This window comes from Bufo gargarizans, chromosome 1, assembly GCF_014858855.1.
Source record: "Bufo gargarizans isolate SCDJY-AF-19 chromosome 1, ASM1485885v1, whole genome shotgun sequence".
NCBI lineage: Eukaryota > Metazoa > Chordata > Amphibia > Anura > Bufonidae > Bufo > Bufo gargarizans.
This window is the reverse complement of record NC_058080.1, coordinates 671990870-672016552: the sequence shown is the minus strand read 5'-3', so window position 1 is coordinate 672016552 and position 25683 is coordinate 671990870. Positions and strand designations below refer to the sequence as shown.

General features: G+C 47.6%; 1 protein-coding gene across 3 annotated transcripts in view; it reads left to right on the top strand.

Moving 5' to 3' along the window:
- The first annotated feature begins 1372 nt into the window (after positions 1 to 1372).
- Positions 1373 to 25683, top strand: part of MTX3 (metaxin 3) — a 46091-nt gene continuing 21780 nt past the window's right edge. For 2 of the 3 annotated variants that reach the window (XM_044292162.1, XM_044292146.1), the window contains exons 1-3: positions 1373 to 1799; positions 12825 to 12894; positions 17676 to 17752. In XM_044292162.1, coding sequence (XP_044148097.1) covers positions 1605 to 1799; positions 12825 to 12894; positions 17676 to 17752 — 342 coding nt within the window. In that variant the 5' untranslated portion in view covers positions 1373 to 1604. Of the gene's footprint in view, positions 1858 to 12824; positions 12895 to 17675; positions 17753 to 25683 lie in introns of all 3 variants that reach the window. The other variant, XM_044292153.1, reaches the window with a different exon arrangement.

The window sequence follows — 25683 nt, the reverse complement described above, 5'->3', positions numbered from 1 at the left end:
GTGTAAAGATTACATCAGAAAAAGGTGACAGGGGCTGTTATGTTAATATACTGTAAACTACTGTATAGTGGGGTGCTGTATACTGCGTGGTGGGCTGTATACTGTGTGGTGGGCTATATATTGTGTAATGGGCTGTATACTGTGTGGTGGCCTGTATACTGTGGGGGGCCTGTATAGTGTGGGGGGGCCTGTATAGTGTGGGGGAGTGCTATACTGCTGTACTGTATAGTGTGGGGGGCTGTATACTGTGGGTGCGGTATAGTGTGGAGTGCTATACTGCTGTACTGTATAGTGTGGGGGGCTGTATCGTGTATAGTTTGGGGTGCTGTATACAGTGAGGTGTTGTATACCGTGAGGTGCTGTATACTGTGGGCTGCTATACTGCTCTACTATATACTGTGGGGTACTGTATAGTGTGGGGTGCTAAACTGCATACTGTGTGGTGCTATATACTATAGGGTGCTATACTGCATACTGTGGGGTGCAAGGGAGCACTATAACACTAGGGTGAGCCGAGCCCCTGTCTCCTTTCTGCAGAGCGGTGCCCACTTCCAGCCTGAGCCCAGCTGCCCAGAGCACTGATCCTGAGCCGCTGGAGTCTTCAGAACTGAAAGTATTTACAGTCATTCACTGTACTCTACCAGATGTGTGGATTTTTTGTGTGTGTGTTGTGGTGGAGGGTGTGATTGCATGCTAAGGTGTGGGAAGGCGGGATCCAGGGGGCCCAAGTAAATTTTTGCCCAGGGTCCAATCAATATTAAAGACGGCCCTGCCCGGACCTAATCCGTATCGTTCGTGTGCAAGAGGCCTAAAAGTTTTTAGTCCTCCTCCTGGGTGAGCCCCTTCTGAATTCAGGCTCCATAGCAGTCGCTTCCCCTTATAGCTACACCCCTGGGTACAGAGGTACCAAAGAGGGCTCCGTGCAAAACATGCCATAATACAGTATTACATAAATATAAACTTGTATTGCTTTCTAATTATTCTTGCTTTATTATTTTTATTAGTATTATTACTATTTATTACTATTACAATTCATTATTATTAGTACTTAGCACTACCACTACTAATAAATAATAATAATAAAAAATAGCACTACTGTATGTATTATTATTAGTACTATTCATTATTGCTATTGGTAATATTATAATTATAAAAAATAATAAAGTAATATTCAAAATGATGCTATTATTATTATTAATAGTGGTAGTACTATTTATTATATATGATTATTAATACTTTTTATTATTATTGTTATTAGTCATACAATTTATTATGATTATTAATAATAGTAAAAAGTCACACTAATTCTTGCCTTATTATTGCACATTTTACAATAACGCCAACAAAGCACAAAACGTTGTATAAAAGGATTTGATAGAGAGGGCTCCAGCCATTACGAAAAATAAGAAGCAAAACTGATTGGGAGAACCCAATACATGAATACAGTCATTTGTCCATAGCCTGAAACTCTGGAGAATGTCGTCATCATTCTGAATCCTAGTGTCAGGAAGAAGCTTCTGAATGACGTCATCGATGCGGGCAGCCGGGCAGGAAGCCTTCCTGGTAGTGGGCGGGTAAAACAATGTACGGAGTGGGCGTGGTCTATGAATGTTTACCTCTGCTGCTTTCCCGTAGTGGGCGGGGCTCAGCAGGGCTCCTTTGCGATGTATGTAATGGCGTGGCTCCGCCCCTCCGGGGGATGGACGCTTTGTGAGGTTCAGTCTACGGCAGGAAATTCCGGACCGACGCTCCGTTGTTGTGGCCGGTTTGCCCCGGGGACTCCCCGTGATGGAGCTGAGGTATTGGGGTGGTGACTGGGGGCTCCCCTCCGTGCACCCCGAATGCCTAGTTGTGCTGGTAAGAGCGCCGGGACCCCTTGAGATGTCGCAGTGGCTGCTGGGCGGTCAGTGTGACAGCAGAGGACAGGTGCTCCCATCATCCTGGTGCGGGCCCTGCAGCCCTATGTACAGCTGTAGTCAGCCATACACATGGAGCGTTATCTCTCCGAAGGTCGCTGTGTGGGGAGGCATACAATAATAAACGTTACATTCTCCCATCCTCCTCCATACTGGTGGTTAGCTGCCAACACAAGGTCAGAGATGTATAAAACTGGTGTAAAGTAGAACTGGCTTAGTTGCCCATAGCAACCAATCAGATTCCACCTTTCATTTTTGACAGCTCCTTTGGAAAATGAAAGGTGGAATCTGATTGGTTGCTATGGGCAACTAAGCCAGTTCTACTTTACACCAGTTTTGATCATTCTCCCCCAGTAACTGTTCTCCCCAGTCTCTTATTGTGTAATCGGTGTGATGACGTTATATGATGTTTGTGCAGGTTGCGTTTTGAGGCTTGGCCTGGATGGTCACCTGTGAGGTCACCCATCATCCCTGGCGACATGGTTGTGAATGCGTAACTCTTCCACATTTACCCATGAGCTCCTAACCTGATAGAGATCAGCGGGATCCTGACAAGGTCGCCATGACCGTGAGCCATGCTTTACTCTGAAATACTGCAGCTCTTAGGCCTCTTTCACACTTGCGTTGTCCGGATCCGGCGTGTACTCCACTTGCCGGAATTACACGACGGATCCGGAAAAACGCAAGTGTACTGAAAGCATTTGAAGACGGATCCGTCTTCAAAATGCTTTCAGTGTTACTATGGCACCCAGGACGCTATTAACCCCTTAAGGACACAGCCCTATTTCACCTTAAGGACCAGGCCATTTTTTGCAAATCTGACCAGAGTCACTTTAAGTGCTGATAACTTTAAAACGCTTTGACTTATCCAGGCCATTCTGAGATTTTTTTTTCGTCACATATTGTACTTCATGACACTGGTAAAATGAAGTAAAAAAAATTATTTTTTTTGCACCAAAAAATACCAAATTTAACAAAAATTTGGAAAAATTTGCAAATTTCAAAGTTCCAGTTTCTCTACTTCTGTAATACATAGTAATACCCCCAAAAATTTGGATGACTTTACATTCCCCATATGTCTACTTCATGTTTGAATTATTTTGGGAATGATATTTTATTTTTTGGGGATGTTATAAGGCTTAGAAGTTTAGAAGCAAATCTTGAAATTTTTCAGAAATTTACAAAAACTCAATTTTTAGGGACCAGTTCAGGTCTCAAGTCACTTTGCGAGGCTTACATAATAGAAACCACCCAAAAATGACCCCATCTAAGAAACTACACCCCTCAAGGTATTCAAAACTGATTTTGAATACGTTGTTAACCCTTTAGGTGTTGCACAAGAGTTATTGGCAAATGGGGAGGAAATTTGAGAATTTTATTTTTTTGTCTAATTTTTCATTTTAACCCATTTTTTCCACTAACAAAGCAAGGGTTAACAGCCAAACAAGACGGTATCTTTATTGCCCTGACTCTGCCGTTTACAGAAACACCCAATATGTGGCCGTAAACTACTGTACGGCCACACAGCGGGGCGTAGAGTGAAAGGTGCGCCGTTTGGTTTTTGGAAGGCTGATTTTTATGGACTGGTTTATTTACACCATGTCCCATTTGAAGCCCCCTGATGCACCCCTGGAGTAGAAACTCCATAAAAGTGACCCCATCTAAGAAACTACACCCCTCAAGGTATTCAAAACTGATTTTACATACGTCGTTAACCCTTTAGGTGTTGCACAAGAGTTATTGGCAAATGGCGATGAAATTAGAGAATTTAATTTTTTTGCCAAATTTTCCATTTTAACCCATTTTTTCCACTAACAAAGCAAGGGTTAACAGCCAAACAAGACTGTATCTTTATTGCCCTGACTCTGCTGTTTACAGAAACACCCCATATGTGGCCGTAAACTACTGTACGGCCACACAGCGGGGCGTAGAGGGAAAGGTGCGCCGTTTGTTTTTTGGAGGGCTGATTTTTATGGACCGGTTTTTTGACACAAAGTCCCATTTGAAGCCCCCCTGATGCACCCCCAGATTATAAACTCCATAAAAGTGACCCCATCTAAGAAACTACACCCCTCAAGGTATTCAAAACGGATTTTACAAACTTTGTTAACCCTTTAGGTGTTGCACAAGATTTAATGGAAAATAGAGATACAATTTCAAAATTTCACTTTTTTGGCAGATTTTCCATTTTAATTTTTTTTTTCCAGTTACAAAGCAAGGGTTAACAGCCAAACAAAACTCATTATTTATGGCCCTGATTCTGTAGTTTACAGAAACACCCCATATGTGGTCGTAAACCGCTGTACGGGCACACGGCAGGGCGCAGAAGGAAAGGAATGCCATACGGTTTTTGGAAGGCAGGTTTTGCTGGACTGTTTTTTTTTACACCATGTCCCATTTGAAGCCCCCCTGATGCACCCCTAGAGTAGAAACTCCAAAAAAGTGACCCCATTTTAGAAACTACGGGATAGGGTGGCAGTTTTGTTGGTACTAGTTTAGGGTACATATGATTTTTGGTTGCTCTATATTACACTTTTTGTGCGGCAAGGTAACAAGAAATAGCTTTTTTGGCAGCGTTTTTTTTATTTTTATTTACAACATTCATCTGACAGGTTAGATCATGTGGTAATTTTATAGAGCAGGTTGTCACGGACGCGGCGATACCTAATATGTATACAATTTTTTTTATTTATGTACGTTTTACACAATGATTTCATTTTTAAAACAAAAAAAATGTTTTAGTGTCTCCATAATCTAAGAGCCATTGTTTTTTCAGTTTTTGGGTGATTATCTTAAGTAGGGTCTCATTTTTTGCGGGATGAGATGACGGTTTGATTGGCACTATTTTGGGGTGCATATGACTTTTTGATCGCTTGCTATTACACTTTTTGTGACGTAAGATGACAAAAAATGGCTTTTTTTACACCGTTTTTATTTTTATTTTTTTACGGTGGTCACCTGAGGGGTTAGGTCATGTGATATTTTTATAGAGCCGGTCGATACGGACGCGGCGATACCTAATATGTATACTTTTTTTTTATTTATGTAAGTTTTACACAATGATTTCATTTTTGAAACAAAAAAAATGATGTTTTAGTGTTTCCATAGTCTAAGAGCCATAGTTTTTTCAGTTTTTGGGCGATTATCTTAAGTAGGGTCTCATTTTTTGCGGGATGAGATGACGGTTTGATTGTTACAATTTTGGCGTACATGCGACTTTTTTGATCACTTTTATTACCTTTTTTTGGGAAGTAAGGTGGACAAAATTTCAATTTCATCATAGTTTTTTTTATTTTTTTTATTTTTATGGCGTTCACCGTTCGGGTAAAGTAACATGACCGTTTTATAGATCAGGTCATTACGGACGCGGCGATACCAAACATGTGTAGGGAATTTTATTTTTTTAATTTTTAATCAGTGATAAATGTGATTTTTACCTTTTTTTCACTTTTTTTTTGACCCAGACCCACTTGGTTCTTGAAGATCCAGTGGGTCTGATGTCTGTATAATACAGTACTGTACTCTATATAGGGCTCTGTACTGTATTTTACTTACACTGAACAGATCTATGCTTTCAGCACAGATCTGTTCAGCACCATGGACAGCAGGACGCCTGAGCAGGCGTCCTGTTGCCATGGGAACCTTCCCCGTCTGCTCAGTTATGGTCAGAACTGCGCAGACGGGGAAGGGTAAGGACGGGGCTCTGGGGGCTCTCTCCCTCTCCATCGGGGGGCTGCAAAGGCACTGCAGCCCCCCGATCGGAGAGGGAGGGAGCTCCCTCTTACTGTTAACTTTTTCCATACAGCTGTCCGTACGGACCGCTGTATGGAAAGGGTTAAACGGCTGACATCGCATCACCGATGTCAGCCGTTTATACCAGGGTGCCAGCAATGTGCTGGCACCCTGGTATACCCACTGTACACCAACGATTACGCAATAGGAGGCGGGCGGGGGATCGCGATCCCGCCTGCCGCACCGCCCGCCTCCCGCACCGCCCCCACCGCCCGCAACACCCCCCCTGCACCTCCCACCGGGCTAAAATCATTCAGAGGTGCAGGGGGGGGTGATAAATATATATTTTCGCCACACTAAAGTTTCTGATCGCCGCGGTCAGGGACCGCAGCGATCAGAAACTGCAGAAAGCGCAACAAACCGCAGGTCTGAATTGACCTGCGGTTTGTTGCGATCGCGGACATGGGGGGGGTCACGGGACCCCCCCGCGCATTTAGCCGAGGTGCCTGCTCAATGATTTGAGCAGGCACCTTGTTCCGATCACAGCCGGCCGTACGGCAGTGATCGGAACAACACATGACGTACCGGTACGTCATGTGTCCTTAAGGACTCGGGAAACATGCCGTACCGATACGTCATGTGTCCTTAAGGGGTTAAAGTCCTGGTTGCCATAGTAGTAGTGGGGAGCAGTATACTTACCATCCGTGCGGCTCCCGGGGCGCTCCAGAGTGACGTCAGAGCGCCCCAGGCGCATGGATGACGTGCCATGTGATCACGTCATCTATGCGCCTGGGGCGCCCTGACGTCACTCTGGAGCGCCCCGGGAGCCGCACGGACGGTAAGTATGCTGCTCCCCCGCTCCCCACTACACTTTACCATGGCTGCCAGGACTTTAGCGTCCCGGCAGCCATGGTAACCATTGAGAAAAAGCTAAACGTCGAATCCGGCAATGCGCCGAAACGACGTTTAGCTTAAGGCCGGATCCGGATCAATGCCTTTCAATGGGCATTCATTCCGGATCCGGCCTTGCGGCAAGTCTTCAGTTTTTTTGGCCGGAGCAAAAAGCGCAGCATGCTGCGGTATTTTCTCCGGCCAAAAAACGTTCCGTTCCGGAACTGAAGACATCCTGATGCATCCTCAACGGATTTCACTCCATTCAGAATGCATTAGGATAATCCTGATTAGGATTCTTCCGGCATAGAGCCCCGACGACGGAAGACAATAACGCAGGTGTGAAAGAGCCCTTAAATAAAAACGCTTCAAAAACAGGGAGAAGAGTCCGCTGTGTGGCTTCTCTTCACCCTGCTTGTCTTTAGTAATAGAGCGCCCCCTATACACTAACAGGAGGGGCTTGTCAGTCAGGTTCTTCTCCCAGCACCTGGGCTCTTGTGTTTTCCCCCTGTTCCTGAGCTCTCGTTTTCTTCTCTTCTCCCCGCACCCAGGCCGTCGTCTTCCCCCCCCTGCTCTCCCGGGCCGTCGTCTTCCCCCCTGCTCTCCCGGGCGGTCGTCTTTCCCCCCTGCCCTCCCGGGCGGTCGTCTTTCCCCCCTGCCCTCCCGGGCGGTCGTCTTCCCCCCCTGCCCTCCCGGGCGGTCGTCTTCCCCCCCTGCCCTCCCGGGCGGTCGTCTTCCCCCCCTGCCCTCCCGGGCCGTCGTCTTTCCCCCCTGCCCTCCCGGGCCGTCGTCTTTCCCCCCTGCCCTCCCGGGCGGTCGTCTTTCCCCCCTGCCCTCCCGGGCGGTCGTCTTTCCCCCCTGCCCTCCCGGGCGGTCGTCTTTCCCCCCTGCCCTCCCGGGCCGTCGTCTTTCCCCCCTGCCCTCCCGGGCCGTCGTCTTTCCCCCCCTGCCCTCCCGGGCCGTCGTCTTTTCCCCCCTGCCCTCCCGGGCCGTCGTCTTTTCCCCCCTGCCCTCCCGGGCCGTCGTCTTTCCCCCCTGCCCTCCCGGGCCGTCGTCTTTCCCCCCTGCCCTCCCGGGCCGTCGTCTTTTCCCCCCTGCCCTCCCGGGCCGTCGTCTCCTGATTGGGTTAAAATGGCAGACTTGACCTGTTAAAAGGAGGGTGATGCTTGAAATCATTGTTCTTCTATTGTTAACCATGGTGACCTGCAAAGAAACGCATGCAGCCATCATTGCGTTGCATAAAAATGGCTTCACAGGCAAGGATATTGTGGCTACTAAGATTGCACCTCAATCAACAATTTATAGGATCATCAAGAACTTCAAGGAAAGAGGTTCAATTCTTGTTAAGAAGGCTTCAGGGCGTCCAAGAAAGTCCAGGAAGCGCCAGGATCGTCTCCTAAAGAGGATTCAGCTGCGGGATCTGAGTGCCACCAGGGCAGAGCTTGCTCAGGAATGGCAGCAGGCAGGTGTGAGCGCATCTGCACGCACAGTGAGGCGAAGACTTTTGGAAGATGGCCTGGTGTCAAGAAGGGCAGCAAAGAAGCCACTTCTCTCCCAAAAAAACATCAGGGACAGATTGATCTTTAGAAAATATGGTGACTGGACTGCTGAGGACTGGGGCAAAGTCATATTCTCCGATGAAGCCTCTTTCCGATTGTTTGGGGCATCAGGAAAAAGGCTTGTCCGGAGAAGAAAAGGTGAGCGCTACCATCAGTCCTGTGTCATGCCAACAGTAAAGCATCCTGAGACCATTCATGTGTGGGGTTGCTTCTCATCCAAGGGAGTGGGCTCACTCACAATTTTGCCCAAAAACACAGCCTTTAATAAAGAATGGTACCAAAATACCCTCCAACAGCAACTTCTTCCAACAATCCAACAACAGTTTGGTGAAGAACAATGCATTTTCCAGCACGATAGAGCACCGTGCCATAAGGCAAAAGTGATAACTAAGTGGCTCGGGGACCAAAACATTGACATTTTGGGTCCATGGCCTGGAAACTCCCCAGATCTTAATCCCATTGAGAACTTGTGGCCAATCCTCAAGAGGCGGGTGGACAAACAAAAACCCACTAATTCTGACAAACTCCAAGAAGTGATTATGAAAGAATGGGTTGCTATCAGTCAGGAATTGGCCCAGAAGTTGGTTGAGAGCATGCCCAGTCGAATTGCAGAGGTCCTGAAAAAGAAGGGCCAACACTGCAAATACTGACTCTTTGCATAAATGTCATGCAATTGTCGATAAAAGCCTTTGAAACGTATGAAGTGCTTGTAATTATATTTCACTACATCACAGAAACAACTGAAACAAAGATCTAAAAGCAGTTTAGCAGCAAACTTTGTGAAAACTAATATTTGTGTCATTCTCAAAACTTTTGGCCACGACTGTACATTTAGATCAACTCTCCTTAAGATGGGGGGGGGGGGGGGGGGGGGGGAATTCATTAAAGGGTTGTCTCACCGTGAACGCTAGGGTATGCCACCATTGTCAGGTTGGATTAGACGAGCAGTGTTCAGTCCAGGAAATGCGGCCGTCACATGGAGCCTGTTTCCCAGGCCGAACTCCCTGATGTGAAATTAGACCTATTTTTTTAGGCATATTGAGCCCACCTCTGGGACCTGCTCCTATCTCTAGAATGGAGCTCCCAAAGTTTGAGGGCGCAGCCGTCCTCCATTCATTTCTATGGGAGCGCTCGGAAGTCCCATAGAAATGAAGGGAGAGCACAACGTGCTAGCGTGACCACTGCTACATTCACTTCTATGGAAGTAATGGAAATAACCGATCCAGCACTCGGCTGTTTTCAGGACTCCCCTACAAATGAATCGAGGAAATCCGCGCATACTCGGCGTGCTCTTGTTCTGCTCGGGAGATAAATGCAGGTCTTGGAAGAGGGCTCAATATGCACAAAAAAAATAAGTCACATCAGGGTGTTCAGCTTTGGGAAACAGGCTCCATGTGACGGCCGCATTTACTGGACTGAACACTGCTCGTCTAACCCGAACTCGTAGCATCATCATGACTTATGATACGAGTTTTAGATCCTAGATCCGAAGTCGCTTCACCCAAAACTTCGGTTTAATGCTGTACGGAGATCAGTCTCCATATAGCATTAAAATGTACGGCCGCCGCAGAGGCAAAGTCGATTGGTACCTCGGAACTGAAGCCCAGTTCGGATCCAAGTTTTAAAATGTTTTTTTCAGTTTAAAAATCAAATACAGAGACTATGGGAATAAGTGACTTCGCCTCGTCGGAGGTCGTACGTTTTAATGCTGTATGTAGAAACTGAAGCTTTGAGTGAAGCGACTTCGGATCTTATGATGCCTGACCATCTACTGTATTCATGGTATCATATGACTACAGTACGGTAGACCCAGAGGTCGCACTACGTTTTTTCCAGAAGAGTAAAAATACTCCTCTGACATGTTTCTGACTAACAAGTCAGAAACACGTCAACCTAGCGGTGGAGGGAGAAGCTGTCCATGTATGTGAATTGGGACCATTATGGATAAAGAAAACATCTAGGTTTTATCCTGAATGCTGGAACTTCAAGTGAGAACTGGTCCGGTCTGTTCCGTGCATGGGAAAAGATATGGTGAGCTTGAAAAACATGCTTGTATATGCTCACTAGTGGGGTGACAGGAGGAGGGGGGAGCAGGGTCACTAGTGGGGTGACAGGAGGAGGGGGGAGCAGGGTCACTAGTGGGGTGACAGGAGGAGGGGGGAGCAGGGTCACTAGTGGGGTGACAGGAGGAGGGGGGAGCAGGGTCACTAGTGGGGTGACAGGAGGAGGGGGGAGCAGGGTCACTAGTGGGGGTGACAGGAGGAGGGGGGAGCAGGGTCACTAGTGGGGTGACAGGAGGAGGGGGGAGCAGGGTCACTAGTGGGGTGACAGGAGGAGGGGGGAGCAGGGTCACTAGTGGGGTGACAGGAGGAGGGGGGAGCAGGGTCACTAGTGGGGTGACAGGAGGAGGGGGGAGCAGGGTACTAGTGGGGTGACAGGAGGAGGGGGGAGCAGGGTCACTAGTGGGGTGACAGGAGGAGGGGGGAGCAGGGTCACTAGTGGGGTGACAGGAGGAGGGGGAGCAGGGTCACTAGTGGGGTGACAGTAGGAGGGGGGAGCAGGGTCACTAGTGGGGTGACAGGAGGAGGGGGGAGCAGGGTCACTAGTGGGGTGACAGGAGGAGGGGGAAGCAGGGTCACTAGTGGGGTGACAGGAGGAGGGGGAGCAGGGTCACTAGTGGGGTGACAGGAGGAGGGGGAGCAGGGTCACTAGTGGGGTGACAGGAGGAGGGGGAGCAGGGTCACTAGTGGGGTGACAGGAGGAGGGGGGAGCAGGGTCACTAGTGGGGTGACAGGAGGAGGGGGAGCAGGGTCACTAGTGGGGTGACAGGAGGAGGGGGAGCAGGGTCACTAGTGGTGTGACAGGAGGAGGGGGGAGCAGGGTCACTAGTGGGGTGACAGGAGGAGGGGGAGCAGGGTCACTAGTGGGGTGACAGTAGGAGGGGGAGCAGGGTCACTAGTGGGGTGACAGGAGGAGGGGGAAGCAGGGTCACTAGTGGGGTGACAGTAGGAGGGGGGAGCAGGGTCACTAGGGTGACAGGAGGAGGGGGAAGCAGGGTCACTAGGGGTGACAGGAGGAGGGGGAAGCAGGGTCACTAGTGGGTGACAGGAGGAGGGGGGAGCAGGGTCACTAGTGGGGTGACAGGAAGAGGGGGGAGCAGGGTCACTAGTGGGGTGACAGGAGGAGGGGGGAGCAGGGTCACTAGTGGGGTGACAGGAGGAGGGGGGAGCAGGGTCACTAGTGGGGTGACAGGAGGAGGGGGGAGCAGGGTCACTAGTGGGGTGACAGGAGGAGGGGGAAGCAGGGTCACTAGTGGGGTGACAGGAGGAGGGGGGAGCAGGGTCACTAGTGGGGTGACAGGAGGAGGGGGGAGCAGGGTCACTAGTGGGGTGACAGGAGGAGGGGGGGATCAGGGTCACTAGTGGGGTGACAGGAGGAGGGGGCAGCAGGGTCACTAGTGGGGTGACAGTAGGAGGGGGCAGCAGGGTCACTAGTGGGGTGACAGTAGGAGGGGGGAGCAGGGTCACTAGTGGGGTGACAGGAGGAGGGGGGAGCAGGGTCACTAGTGTGGTGACAGGAGGAGGGGGGAGCAGGGTCACTAGTGTGGTGACAGTAGGAGGGGGGAGCAGGGTCACTAGTGTGGTGACAGTAGGAGGGGGGAGCAGGGTCACTAATGGGGTGACAGGAGGAGGGGGGAGCAGGGTCACTAGTGGGGTGACGGGAGGAGGGGGGAGCAGGGTCACTAGTGGGGTGACAGGAGGAGGGGGGGAGCAGAGAACTGGGAGACTGGACGGAACCATGATTGGTGAGGGGGGGGAATTACTCACTTGAAGACTGACAGACTGAGCTTTTCACGTCCACAACTGTGCCACCCCCCAGCCCGCTCTTCTCTCAGACCGTGGACCAGTTTTATGAGTCCGCAGATCCTTAGCTCTTCAGCGGCCCTATCATGTTTCCCGGAGTCCTTGGGCAGCGTGCCTCGCTCTCCTTACTACAGCCACCCCTGGGAGTCGTCCCCTCCTCCTTCCAGCTCCCGCCGGCTTGTATCGCTCTGGCTCTGTAAGGATCTTTGTTATTGGTTATTTCAGGCACAGGCAGCATCGCTGCGCTGCCTCTGCCGTTCACAGCGCTCACTGCGCTGATGAATGTGGGGGAAAAGTCTAAGGCGTATTGGTATTCCTTAGACTTTTTCCAGGGAGTAAAATGGCCTGAATAAGCATCATAGGCACTTGTACAGGTGTTATTGCGACCTCTGGGTAGACCTATGGTCAGGCAGGAGCTCTCAGCACCATAAGTCATTAGGATGCAGTGAGTTCAGGTGTTCGGTCGTGGAAATGAAGCCATCACGCACAGCGCGTTTCCTGGGCCAAACACGATAGTGAGATATAAGCCTACAATCCAGTGACTTGCTGAGTATCTCCAGGCATTTCCTATGTGTGGAGATAGGACCAGGAAGCAGAGTCCAGTGTGGATGGGGTAAGCGTTGGTACGGCAGCGGCATGGGATTGGTGTGATGAATATCCCTTACCCTATTCTGAGCCCGAATTTCCTCTCCCTTGACAACCTCTCTAAAGGTTGATGCAATATTACTGGCCCCCAAAACCCCTATGGCACCAGAGCTGCTGTGGGACATCATCCACTGTGGCATACCTACCAACATGTGCATTGTAACTATGAACACTGATGCTATTTACATGTTCCTAACTGTCCTCTCTTTATCTTCTAGGCTTATGCAAAATTTGGTGGAGCCCCCCTAGTACTGAATCCTGTGGATAATACCTGGGCAAATTCACAAGGTATTTCTGCATCTCTAAGCATACTTAGTTTGGTGTATTACAGACTGCTATAATATACGGCAGGCACGGAACAGAGCGAGAGCAGGTCGTGCTTACCAGTTCAGTACTAAGGAAAACCTGAAAACGTGAGCGTTGGGTGTTCTCGAGGGCTGGTAGTGCCATTCCCAACTAACGCTTATCACCCATCACGTGATGTCTGTAAGTGCTGCCAAGCACAATAACCAGTTGTTGGCAGGATGAAAGTAGCAGCAAATGTAGTAAACCCCCACAATACTCCTGTAATCCCTGCCGCCCCAGTGCTACTGCTAGGGTGGTCAGGGGCCGACTGGGAACTTAGTGGCCCTGGAAAAAAACTAAAAGTGGCCCCATGTGGTAGGTTGGGCCAACACAAGTAGGCAGGAAACAAATACCACAGCGCAGCACAAAATACTGCCGCCCACACCACAGCATGAAGGATATCCTCCTCCTGATGACGGCAATATAGTTGAATTCAGGAGGGCGCCTGCAGCCCCAGCCAGGCACATACTGTAACTGTCTCCTACGTTGATTAAAGAGGACCTTTCACTGATTATGACTCTCTGACCTAAGACTACAGACATGGAGAGCGGCGCCCGGGGATCTCACTGCACTTACTATTATCCCCAGGCGCCGCTCCGTTCTCCTGCTATGCCCTCCTGTATCTTCGCTCACTAAGTTATAGTAGGCGGAGGTTTCAGTCACTAAGTTATAGTAGGCGGAGTCTGCTCTTGTTCTGCTGTAGCGCTGGCCAATTGCAGCGCAGAGCTCACAGCCTGGGAGGTTATTTTCTCCCAGGCTGTGAGCTCTGCAATGCGATTGGCCAGCGCTACAGAAGAACAAGGGCAGACTCCGCCTACCATAACTTTGTGACCGGAGATACCGGAGGGCATAGCGGGAGATCGGAGCGGCGCCCGAAGATAATAGTAAGTGCAGTGAGATCCCCGGGCGCCGCTCTCCATGTCTGTATTCTTAGTTCACAATGTCAGGATCGGTGAAAGGTCCTCTTTAAAGCTGAAAGCATCAGCTCTTCATGTATCTGGCTAACGGTCACGCGGAGGCCTTCAGTCGCCCCCTGGGCATTAGACCACCAGGATATTTCCCAGTAGGGTGTATGGCCAGTCTGCCCCTGAGGGTGGGCCACTGTCAGAGACCACTGGAGAGTTGGAGGATTTAGGTAAATGCTGTGTGGGCAAATTTGTTAAGACTGGCATTTCCTTTGCCAGTCTTAATCAAAAGCTGCAGTAGAATGCACAGATTTCTTAAAGGGGTTTTCCCGTTTCCATCAACTGCCTTTAAAATAATCATTTATGAAGGTTGCTGTAATTTTGTAATGTATTTCTTTTACCTTTATGGCTCCTATCTCCCATTCTGGGCTGTGGTCACATGACCCTGTCCATGCAGCTCTATCTTATTTCCTGTAATGTCATGTCCATGGGTGGAGCAGTGATAGGGGAGTGTCTATGTAATTAGCTAGGTGGGAGGAGCTATAAACTAGCTGGGAGTTATGGGTGGGGTTGGAGCTGTGGCAGAGAAAGGAGAAGTGCATCATGGGTTTGGTTGGATACAGCAACAGGAAGTGCTACATACAGGATGGAAGCATAGGGTACTTTCACACTACCGTTTTTCTTTTCCGGCACCGAGTTCCGTTCTAGGGGCTCTATACCGGAAAAGAACTGATCAGGCATATCCCCATGCATTCTGAATGGAGAGTAATCCGTTCACGATGCATCAGGATCCGTCCTTCCGGCCTGCGCATGCACAGACCGATAAAAATGTGAAAAAAGATACAAGACGGATCCGTCTGTCCGCATGACAAGCGGAGAGACGGATCCGTCCTTGCAATGCATTTGTAAGACGATCCGGATCCGTCTCACAAATGCGTTCAGTAAGCAGCAGATCGGCAGATCCGGCGGGCAGTTCCGACGACAGAACTGCCTGCTGGATCACACTGCCGCAAGTGTGAAAGTAGCCTAACATGGTGAAAAAGGGTCAGGAGAGTCTGTAAAAAAAATAAGCGTGGGGAAGATGTACCTTCAACTACATGAACATACGAGTTAAAAACCATAGTAATCCTAGAAATCCCCTTCAAGTGGTGCAGGCCTCTTAACAATTTTGGAGCGTCTGGGCAGTCTGTGTGCCAAAATCTGAAATCTATACCAACTGTGAGCTGGTCTACTTTTCATCTATTAATTACGCCTGTTTACTGGTGTAAATTATATTATTAAAGGGTTATTCTGGTTGGTTAAAGTTATCCCCTATCCAAAGTTTGTGAATTTGCATGGCCACTCCATTCATTTCTAGGGGAGTGCCAGAGATAGCCGAGTACAGCATTCAGGTATCTTCAGAATTGCCATAGAAATGAATGGAGTGGCCGAGATAACAGTTAACCTCTATCCTGTGGATAGGGGATAACTTCCCAACTAGAATACCCCTTTAAATTTGTCAGGCTGCAATGGCCATGTGCAAAAATTGATCAGCTCCCCCTTGTCTATTTACACCCCATAAAGCCCCCACACACAGATCTGCATCGTCATGGCCCCAGAGTACACCAAATGACTGGGGCAGGGCTTGCTGCAGTGAGCGGCCCCATAGAGGTACTGAGCGGGGGGCGCTGTAGAAGCTGCGCAGCTTAGAGGGCACACTGCAGAGTCCCGACTCCCTCATGTTTAATCAGCTGGCTGCGACGCTGCCGTTCAAAGCGTGGCTTCCACGGATGTTAGCTGGGGGCCCTTAAACGTTGGGGGCCCTGGGCAATTGTGCAGGGAGGAGATAGGGGTGACACGGAAGGTAACACGTGCTTGTTCTGTGCAGTGGTCCGGCAGTGCCCCTTAGAAAAGCAGTAAACCTTTATCACAGGGCGCAGTTTGGGCACCGGGCCGTTTCTATGATGTGCCTGTGAGTTTTCATCCTTGCTGTAACTCTGCACGGAGGTAATATGGAAGACAGACTAATGAAGAACACACGGAAGGGGGATTCCTGGGTCATTGCATAGTGAAGAATGGGCCGTTTAATATATATTCCAGTTCTGGATAGCATTACCAGTATATACGGAGATATCCCGCTATCCCACTCACATAGATGTTACTTACTGCGGAAGGAACGCTTACTAATCGTTTTCTTTAGGTGATAGGGGATTTCGGGGTTGTGTAACCTCTTTCACAATTGAAGGGTCTGGTAAGAGCATCTAGTTTTGCCTTTTGAAACAGATGCCATGAGCATTATCTGGGGCCTGTGCTATGTATGCTGATTAAACCTGCCTGGCCATGTTGATGTGCTTATTCCAGACTAGGAGCCATTGCTCAGTTGTATTCAGGCATAAAGATACCGTTATACTGCACACATACATTAGACCGGCATGTTGGTGTGGTTTGAGAATACCGAGGGGTTATCCAAGACTAAGACTGACTTCCCGGAGTGGCCAACCTGTGGTTGTTGTCATACTTACCTGGTCCCGGGCCGCCTCTTCCTTCTCCCTGCAGCCCTGAAATCAACATCCGGCGATTGGGGGGGGGGGGGGGGGGGGGGGGGGGGAGGGTGGACATGTGACTGCTACAGCCAATCACAAGCTTCTGCGGTGACCTGCTCTTCTTATGACTATGATGTGCCATTCTTTTATTACTCCTTCTGGAAGTTATTAATGAATTACTAGTAGTGTGAAGTGAAGGTAGGGCAGCAGGCCCTATCTTGGGGCAGAATCAGTGCTGAATCACCCTTCGAAATAAATAGGAAGTAGGGGAAAAAAAACAGCTCTATGTAAATCCATGCGTTTTTTTGTGCGTTCCACTCAGTCTTTTGGTGCACATCTGTGCCAAAAACCTTAATCTGAAACTGCAGCTTTGAAGTGAACACCTGTTGGTTGAAATAAGACACGTCAAAAACCGCACCAAAAAAACACGTGGATTTACATGGAGCTGTATTTCAAAATCAGTCGTGTGAACTTGTCCTATGAGTTCATACACCCATGTGCCCCCGCTAAGCTCTTCTGCCCCTCGTTTCAGAGACCAATGGAGCTTTAACCTTTTAATGAAGTTATTCCATGACCACAAACCCTGTTCCTGTACCCTCTTAGGGCACAGGGGGGCATCCCAGAACGAGATCCACCTCATCCATACATTCCATGGTCATTCGTTACTGGGGTGTAATGCTTCCTGTGCAGCGGTATATGACTGGGAAACCAGACCCACAGTGTTCAGATGGTCATTGGTCCTGTTTCTGTGTAAAGGTGGACATAAAGTTTCGGCACACTGAGTTTATATCAGGTGCACCCATACAAGAATGTAGTCACAAGGGGACACATGTTTTACTGTATTACAGCTCATAAAACGGTGCAGCAATCACAGAGTTGTCAGATTTAGGGTCCATTCACACGTCCGCTAATTGCAGATCCGCAAAACATGGAGTGGCCGCATTTTGCGGACCGCATATGGTCTACCCTTTGATAGAAATGCCTATTCTTGTCCGTGGCTGCGGACAAGAATAGGACATGCTTTATCTTTTTTGCGGGGCCGCGGAACGGACATACGGATGCGGGCAGCACATGGTGTGCTGTCTATATCTTTTGCGGCCCCATTAAACTAAATGGGTCCGCACCCATTCCTCAAATTGCGGAACCGATGCGGACCTGTTCATACGGACGTGTGAACTGACCCTTACTTGCGGTTTATCGTTTTCACATGCGCATTGATCGATCCGACTGCAGGACTATACTGGTTCAGGTATCGTGTGTATTGTAGAAATGAGTGTCTTCTGTGTTCTTCATGCAGATGTAGTGCCCACGTTAACATACCAGGACGACCAGGTCACGCAGCCTGTCAACATTTTAAACTGTCTTAGGAAACAGGTAAGTTGCTCTTATGTTGTTTTATACATTGCAGGGTTATCCTGAAGTCATTTACAGACAGATGACTGAATGTGGAACAGGACTATTCCCTTTTGAAGCCTTTACACCACACATCTTCCGTAATGTGCTGGTTTTAATACCAGCAGATTACATCTGTCCGCAGATTTGTACCTATGAGACTGGCCGACTTGTTCCATGTGCACTTGGCAGCTGAAGGCACCTGTGTTAGTCCCATGTTCATATGTGCCCGCATTGCTGAGAAAAATGATGTTTTAATATCTGCAAATAAGTCTTTTGGAGCAACGGGGGCGTTGCCGTTACACCTAGAGACTTTGTTCTCTGCAACTGCCACATCATCTGCACTTTGACAGGACGAGGCAGTGAAAATGTCATCACACCTGGCCCTAGAGACTCATTTTCTTATATTAAAACATCATTGTTCTCAGTAATATGGGCACATATGAACACACATGCCTTCAGCTGCCAAGTGCACATGTAAGGCTACTTTCACATTAGCGTTTTAGTTTTCCGGTATTGAAATTCGTCATAGGGGGTCAATGCCGGAAAAAAAAACACTTCCGTTTTGTCCCCATTCACTGTCAATGGGGACAAAACTGAACTGAACAGAACGGAATGCTCTAAAATTCATTCCGTTCCGTTTAGGTGCTTTCCCATACCGGAGAGCAAACCGCAACATGTTGTTTGCTTTCCGTCCTGGGATGTGGAACAAGACTGATCCGTCATGACCCCCTATGAAAGTCAACCAGAAAACCGATCCGTCCCCCATTGACTTTAATGGAGTTCATGAAGGATCTGTCTTGGCTATGTTAAAGATAATACAACCGGATCCGTTCATAACCGATGCAGGCGGTTGTATTATCAGTAACGGAACATGCAATGCAACAGCTCTCTGCAAACCAAATAAAGTACAAAAATACATAATAATTGCTAGAGCTATACTTATAAATTAGAGATGCTTGGCAAATCATTTTGTACAAAATTATTTGAGCCCATCTGCCGCACGTCAAGGCGATCTCTGTAAGACAGGAACCTAAAACTAAATTCTACCTGTTATGTGCCATGACGGCTACCATACAATTCAGGGAGTGTAGGTTCCACATGCATGCTGGGCCTGCTTTAATTTCTGTCATCTTTGGTGCCAAAATGGCCTCCATTATATCCAAGGAATGCAGGTACCAACATGCATGCCGGGCCCACTCCACACCACTCCTGGTGCCAGATGTCTTCCAGTGAATGAGGGAGAGCAGGCTAAGCTATATACTCACACTAATTAAAATCAGCCTATGGGGCAGGCGAGCTGGTCTCCCTTATTCACTGGAAGCCATTTGGTGGTGTGGAGTGGACCCGGCATGCATGTTGGTACGTGCATTTCTTGGATATAATGGAGGCCATTTTGGCACCAAAGAGGACAGAAATTAAAGCAGGCCCAGCATCCATGTGGAACCTACACTCCCTGAATTTTATGGTAGCCGTCATGGCACATAACAGGTAGAATTTAGTGTTAGGAACCCTGTCTCAGAGAGATCGCCTTGACGTGCGGCAGACGGGCTCAGATAATTTTGTACAAAATGATTTGCCAAGCATCTCCAAGTATAACTCTAGCAATTATTATGCATTTTTGTACTTTATTTGGTTTGCAGAGAGCTGTTGCATTGCATGTTTTGTTCTACAGTGTTGTTCTCAGCCATAGCAACGTGCCCCTGCGCATTGGGATGTGCTGACTGACCCCCTTTGTCTTTATTATCAGTAACGGAAGCGTTTTTGCTGGACCCTGGCGGATCCAGTAAAAACGCTAGTGTGAAAGTAACCGAACAGGTCAGCAAGTTTCATAGGTGAAAATCTGCCGACAGATGCCTTTTGAAATAAAATAAAAATTATTGGATCGGTCAATTAAATACCAATGAATGGGATGTATAGAAAGGATAAATTAAAGCGTTTGCCCCATTAAGACAACTTCTACCCTATCCACAGGATTCGGGATAGGAGTCAGATCTTTCAGGATCCTACCACTGGGGCCCCTGCCGATCAGGAGTGCAGGGGTTCGTGTTCACCAGTTTGAATGTAGTGGTGGTCATGTACGTGTGATGCCGTTCCATGCGGCTACTGGAGATAGCTGAATGCTTATACCCAGCTATCTCATGCGGTCCTATAGAGTTGAATGAAGTGGTGGCTATGCAAGCCTGCTTGCCACTCCATTAAAACGAGGAGTATGGGCCTCACTTTTTGTGATTGTCAGGGGCCTCAGCTGTCAGACCCCCGCCGATCACACATTTATTCCCTGTCCCGTTATTGGGCAGACTAGATGGGCCAAATGGTTCTTATCTGCCGACACATTCTGTTTCTAAGTTATAACAACCCCTTTAAACAGCGTTACGTTCCTGGTTGAAGGTGTTGTCTGCTATGGGTGATTCGTTGTCTCCCCATTAAGCGGGCAGTAATAAACTTTCATGCGTGGCAAAACATGGCAGTAGATGTTCGGTTTCCCTGCAGCTCCGCCACAGGAGAAAGTTGGCATTACACAATGCCTGTTCAAATCGGAGTTATCAGTGTAAGGGCTTGTTCATATAGCAGATTTTGCCACTGAAATTTTGCCATGGACTTCGATGGGGTAAAGCTGCGACTGTGCCGAGACGGGACATGTCCACTTGCCGTTTAGTGCCATTCAGTGTGCTTGTCCACGGCATTCAAAGTGAAAAACAGACAGAAACCACAGTGGTTTCTGCCGCAGAATACAAGTCTGGTTTTGCAAAGGCAAAATTCACTGGGTGAACGGGCCCTTATGCAGGACAGAACCAGTCCTTCGGGTTGAGAGGTGTTCTTTGATCAAGAGTTGAGTATCCCGAATAGAGGCCCTCGTCTATTAGCTCATAATTCCCTAAAAGATATATGACAATGGGTTTTCTAAGCTAGACAACCCCTTTAACTGTTCTCGAATGTATGAGCAGATTTACCAGCGTTTGTTTCCAGCCTCGTGTCATAAGCTGACGTGTTTCTTAGGGAGTTTTAGAATAAGTGAATATTGTGAAAGTGTAGCATGAAGGGACGCTAAGTCTGGGCTGGAAGTCTGTCTCCTGGCCGCAGCTGAGTGTGCCGCAGGCATGAACTGTAGGAAGCCTCCGTACCAATGCCAGTCAGCCATCTGACATCAGCGGAAAGTTCAGTAATCCATAAAATGTTTAGTAATGACATTTGTTCCCATGAATTTCCACTTGCGCTGTTTGATGAATACTCGCGCAGAAGGAATGTGAATGTGTTGTGGATGGAAAGCAACCAAGCTGCAGCAGAAACAAAAAAAATCACCAAATGTGCTGGTGATGGGTAATTCCAATATATTTACTTTGTATTAATATCCCCATTTGAATCTTGAAAAAATGTTAACTTGTACTCATTATTATGGTTTTAAAGGGGTCATTAAAGGGGGTTACTTCGGGATCAAGTAGTTAGCACAGGAAGAACAGCATCAGTAGTAAATAAAGACCATCCACGAATATCCCATCACTCTTCCCAATAACTGTACGACACACAGTATCAGGAGCAGAACCCTGTTTAATGCCACATACCCTGCTTTTATCAACTGTCCCATGCAAGGGAGGCACCCACAGAAAATCATACATTCTTCAATCACAAACTGGTTACAGCCCACACATCCCCTCCCCTCCGCCTGAGAAGTAATCCAATCAACAGAACAGTTGAGCCATTGTGTTTCTACCGAACAACCAGACGAATGCTCAGCAGGTCACTGATTACTTTTTGTCTTACAAGTAACGAACCATAGGGAATTGAACATAATATTGCAACAATAAACGTTATGGACAGCCAAGATTAAGGACGGTGGATAGTTGCAAAACGCAATCCGCTACAAATATAATGCTATGCTACCCCATTAATGCTGGGAGGTCAGGACGGGTGCTCTCGCTGGCACGCTGCGAGTCCAATGCATGGAACTCGCTTGTGTGAAATGGGCCTTAGGTATATTTGCAAAATGTTTAAAAAAATTTAAGGCGGCCATAACCTTATGGTCTAGGTATACATTTGACATATGCAAGACTACTACTTGGATAATTCAGTAGAAGTCCATTCCCACATCTCCAGTGACCCCTGAGTATACGGCACACTCTATGAATCCCGTATGTGGAGTGCACAGATCTTAGTCTGGAATGCTTGTATCTTTTTACAGGGCACTGGCGCACATTTAATAAGTAGTAAGAGGAAACTGATCGGATTCCTAAGCTAGAACACAGGCTGCCGAAGTTTTTGGAATAGGAGAGCGCACCTCCGGTGGTCCATTTATCCCTCTGAATTTAAAGAGTTTTACTGGGTTTTCAATTTCCTTGAAGAGAAATGTCAGTTTTGTATTATGCGATGGTGACTCTCCCCTGGATAGCAGGCCAGTTCTTCGTATGGTCCACCATCCAACACTGCACTGTCAGCCGCCGGTATAAATGTTAATGTGCTCATATGACCGATTAGCCTCCTGTCCTTCAAGCAGTAGCAGAAATGTGGAGTGTGTTTGGCTTGTTTCAATTTAGAAAAGGCATCTTTTTAATCAGACCTTAAAGGAGTTTTCCAGTAATAATGATTTTTTATAAAGTGCCCGGAGCCTGCCCCCAAAAAAGAAGATTCACACTTATCCGCTCCACACCACTCCGGTCCTCCATGCTGGCTCAATATTCCGATCCCCACACTGTTATAGTGCTCCCGCCAGGGACTGGCTTTAACAGTGATGTGGCCACAAGCAACACGTCACAACTGAAGCCAGTCATTGGCTGGAGCGGTGCATGTGCGGGGACTGGAAGATGGAGAGAGTGGAGGACCGGAGCAGGTTAATATGACTCTTCTGTTTCAGGGGGCAGGCTGCAGGCACTTGCTAGAAAAAATCTTTATTACCCGAAAACTACTTTAAAGCCACCCGAAAACTACTTTATAGAGGACCTGTCACTATTCCTGACAGGTCTCTTTTAGTTAAAAGGGGTTGTCCAGCTTTGGGACCTTTTTAAATTTTGTTGGCAGCATGTTGTACCTGTTGAAAAACTCATACCTGTTCCCCGACTCCCTTCAGTCGTCTTCCAGTTTCTGTCCTGTAAACTTTCAGATGGACGGGGTCACGCTCACCGCTGCAGCCAATGACTGGCCTCAGCAGTAACGTGTCCCCGAACAACACATGACCCAGCGGTGATGTCTCATTTAGGGACACTTGACCACTGAGGCCAGTGATTAGCTGCAGCTCGCGCATGACATTATCCATCCAAGCTTACAGGACCTGAAGAACGTGGAAGGGAACCGGGGAGCTGTAATGGAGAGTTGGGGAGCAGGTGAGTATGATTTTATTTTTTTAAACAAGTGCAGCAGAATACTATCTTCTGGTATCAAGGTCCTGAAGTTGGAGAACTTCTTTAATACTTGTAGAACTCTTCTTAAAACACTGCATGGTGTCATTTCTCTGTTTTTTTCTCTAGGAAATAATAATATTTATATAATGCCACCATATTCCGCAGCGCTTTACAAATTCAGAGTGTTCATGTACAAAACAAAAGACATCACAACATAACTGCATAATATACAACTGAAATATTACAGCTTACAATCTATGAGGTAGTTGATTGTGATATGTACAGGGAGTGCAGAATTATTAGGCAAGTTGTATTTTTGAGGATTAATTTTATTATTGAACAACAACCATGTTCTCAATGAACCCAAAAAACTCATTAATATCAAAGCTGAATATTTTTGGAAGTAGTTTTTAGTTTGTTTTTAGTTTTACCTATTTTAGGGGGATATCTGTGTGTGCAGGTGACTATTACTGTGCATAATTATTAGGCAACTTAACAAAAAACAAATATATACCCATTTCAATTATTTATTTTTACCAGTGAAACCAATATAACATCTCAACATTCACAAATATAAATTTCTGACATTCAAAAACAAAACAAAAACAAATCAGTGACCAATATAGCCACCTTTCTTTGCAAGGACACTCAAAAGCCTGCCATCCATGGATTCTGTCAGTGTTTTGATCTGTTCGCCATCAACATTGCGTGCAGCAGCAACCACAGCCTCCCAGACACTGTTCAGAGAGGTGTACTGTTTTCCCTCCTTGTAAATCTCACATTTGATGATGGACCACAGGTTTTCAATGGGGTTCAGATCAGGTGAACAAGGAGGCCATGTCATTAGATTTTCTTCTTTTATACCCTTTCTTGCCAGCCACGCTGTGGAGTACTTGGACGCGTGTGATTGTCCTGCATGAAAATCATGTTTTTCTTGAAGGATGCAGACTTCTTCCTGTACCACTGCTTGAAGAAGGTGTCTTCCAGAAACTGGCAGTAGGACTGGGAGTTGAGCTTGACTCCATCCTCAACCCGAAAAGGCCCCACAAGCTCATCTTTGATGATACCAGCCCAAACCAGTACTCCACCTCCACCTTGCTGGCGTCTGAGTCGGACTGGAGCTCTCTGCCCTTTACCAATCCAGCCACGGGCCCATCCATCTGGCCCATCAAGACTCTCTCTCATTTCATCAGTCCATAAAACCTTAGAAAAATCAGTCTTGAGATATTTCTTGGCACAGTCTTGACGTTTCAGCTTGTGTGTCTTGTTCAGTGGTGGTCGTCTTTCAGCCTTTCTTACCTTGGCCATGTCTCTGAGTATTGCACACCTTGTGCTTTTGGGCACTCCAGTGATGTTGCAGCTCTGAAATATGGCCAAACTGGTGGCAAGTGGCATCTTGGCAGCTGCACGCTTTACTTTTCTCAGTTCATGGGCAGTTATTTTGCTCCTTGGTTTTTCCACACGCTTCTTGCGACCCTGTTGACTATTTTGAATGAAACGCTTGATTGTTCGATGATCACGCTTCAGAAGCTTTGCAATTTTAAGAGTGCTGCATCCCTCTGCAAGATATCTCACTATTTTTGACTTTTCTGAGCCTGTCAAGTCCTTCTTTTGACCCATTTTGCCAAAGGAAAGGAAGTTGCCTAATAATTATGCACACCTGATATAGGGTGTTGATGTCATTAGACCACACCCCTTCTCATTACAGAGATGCACATCACCTAATATGCTTAATTGGCAGTAGGCTTTCGAGCCTATACAGCTTGGAGTAAGACAACATGCATAAAGAGGATGATGTGGTCAAAATACTCATTTGCGTAAAAATTCTGCACTCCCTGTAGTAGTCAAGCCATTATTGTACTGAAAGCAGTGGTGTAGGCCGATCTACTTCTGGTTTGGGACTGTTACAGGATCGAGTTCAGGTCTGAAGAGTTGAGGGGGAGGGGGTTTACTCGGGGAACAGTCATTTTAGGAAGTTTGCCTGAAAAGATGTGTTTTTAAGGCACTTAGAAGTTAGGGAAGTTGGGAATTGACCTGATATTCCGGGGCAGAGCACTCCAGAGACTAGGGGCAGCTCTAGAAAAGTCTTGAAGATGGGAGTGAGAGGTACGAATTATGGTGGATTTTAATCTTAGATCACTAACAGAGCGGAGAGGACCGGTCGGGTGGTGGTAGGTGGAAATGAGGGAGGAGATGTATGGAGCATTGTGGAGAACTTTGTGGGTGAGAAGTTTGAACTGTATTCTGTGGTGGATGGGCAACCAGTGAAGTGACTGGCACAGGGTGGAGGCATCAGTATAGCGGGTGGACAGATAGATGAGCCTGGCTGCAGCATTTAGAACAGACTGAAGGGGGGAGAGTTTAGTGAGAGGGAGACCGATTAGTAATGAGTTGCAGTGGTCAAGACGAGAATGAATCAAGGCAACAACAAGAGTTTTTGCAGTTTCCACTGTAAGAAAAAGGCGGAAAATGTGTCAACCGAACTCCAGGGCAAATGGTAACAACCAGTGTTTAGTTTCTTCATACATTTCCAAGAGGAACAGCAGAGGAACTGTGCAATGCAGAGTTGTAAATGTTGAA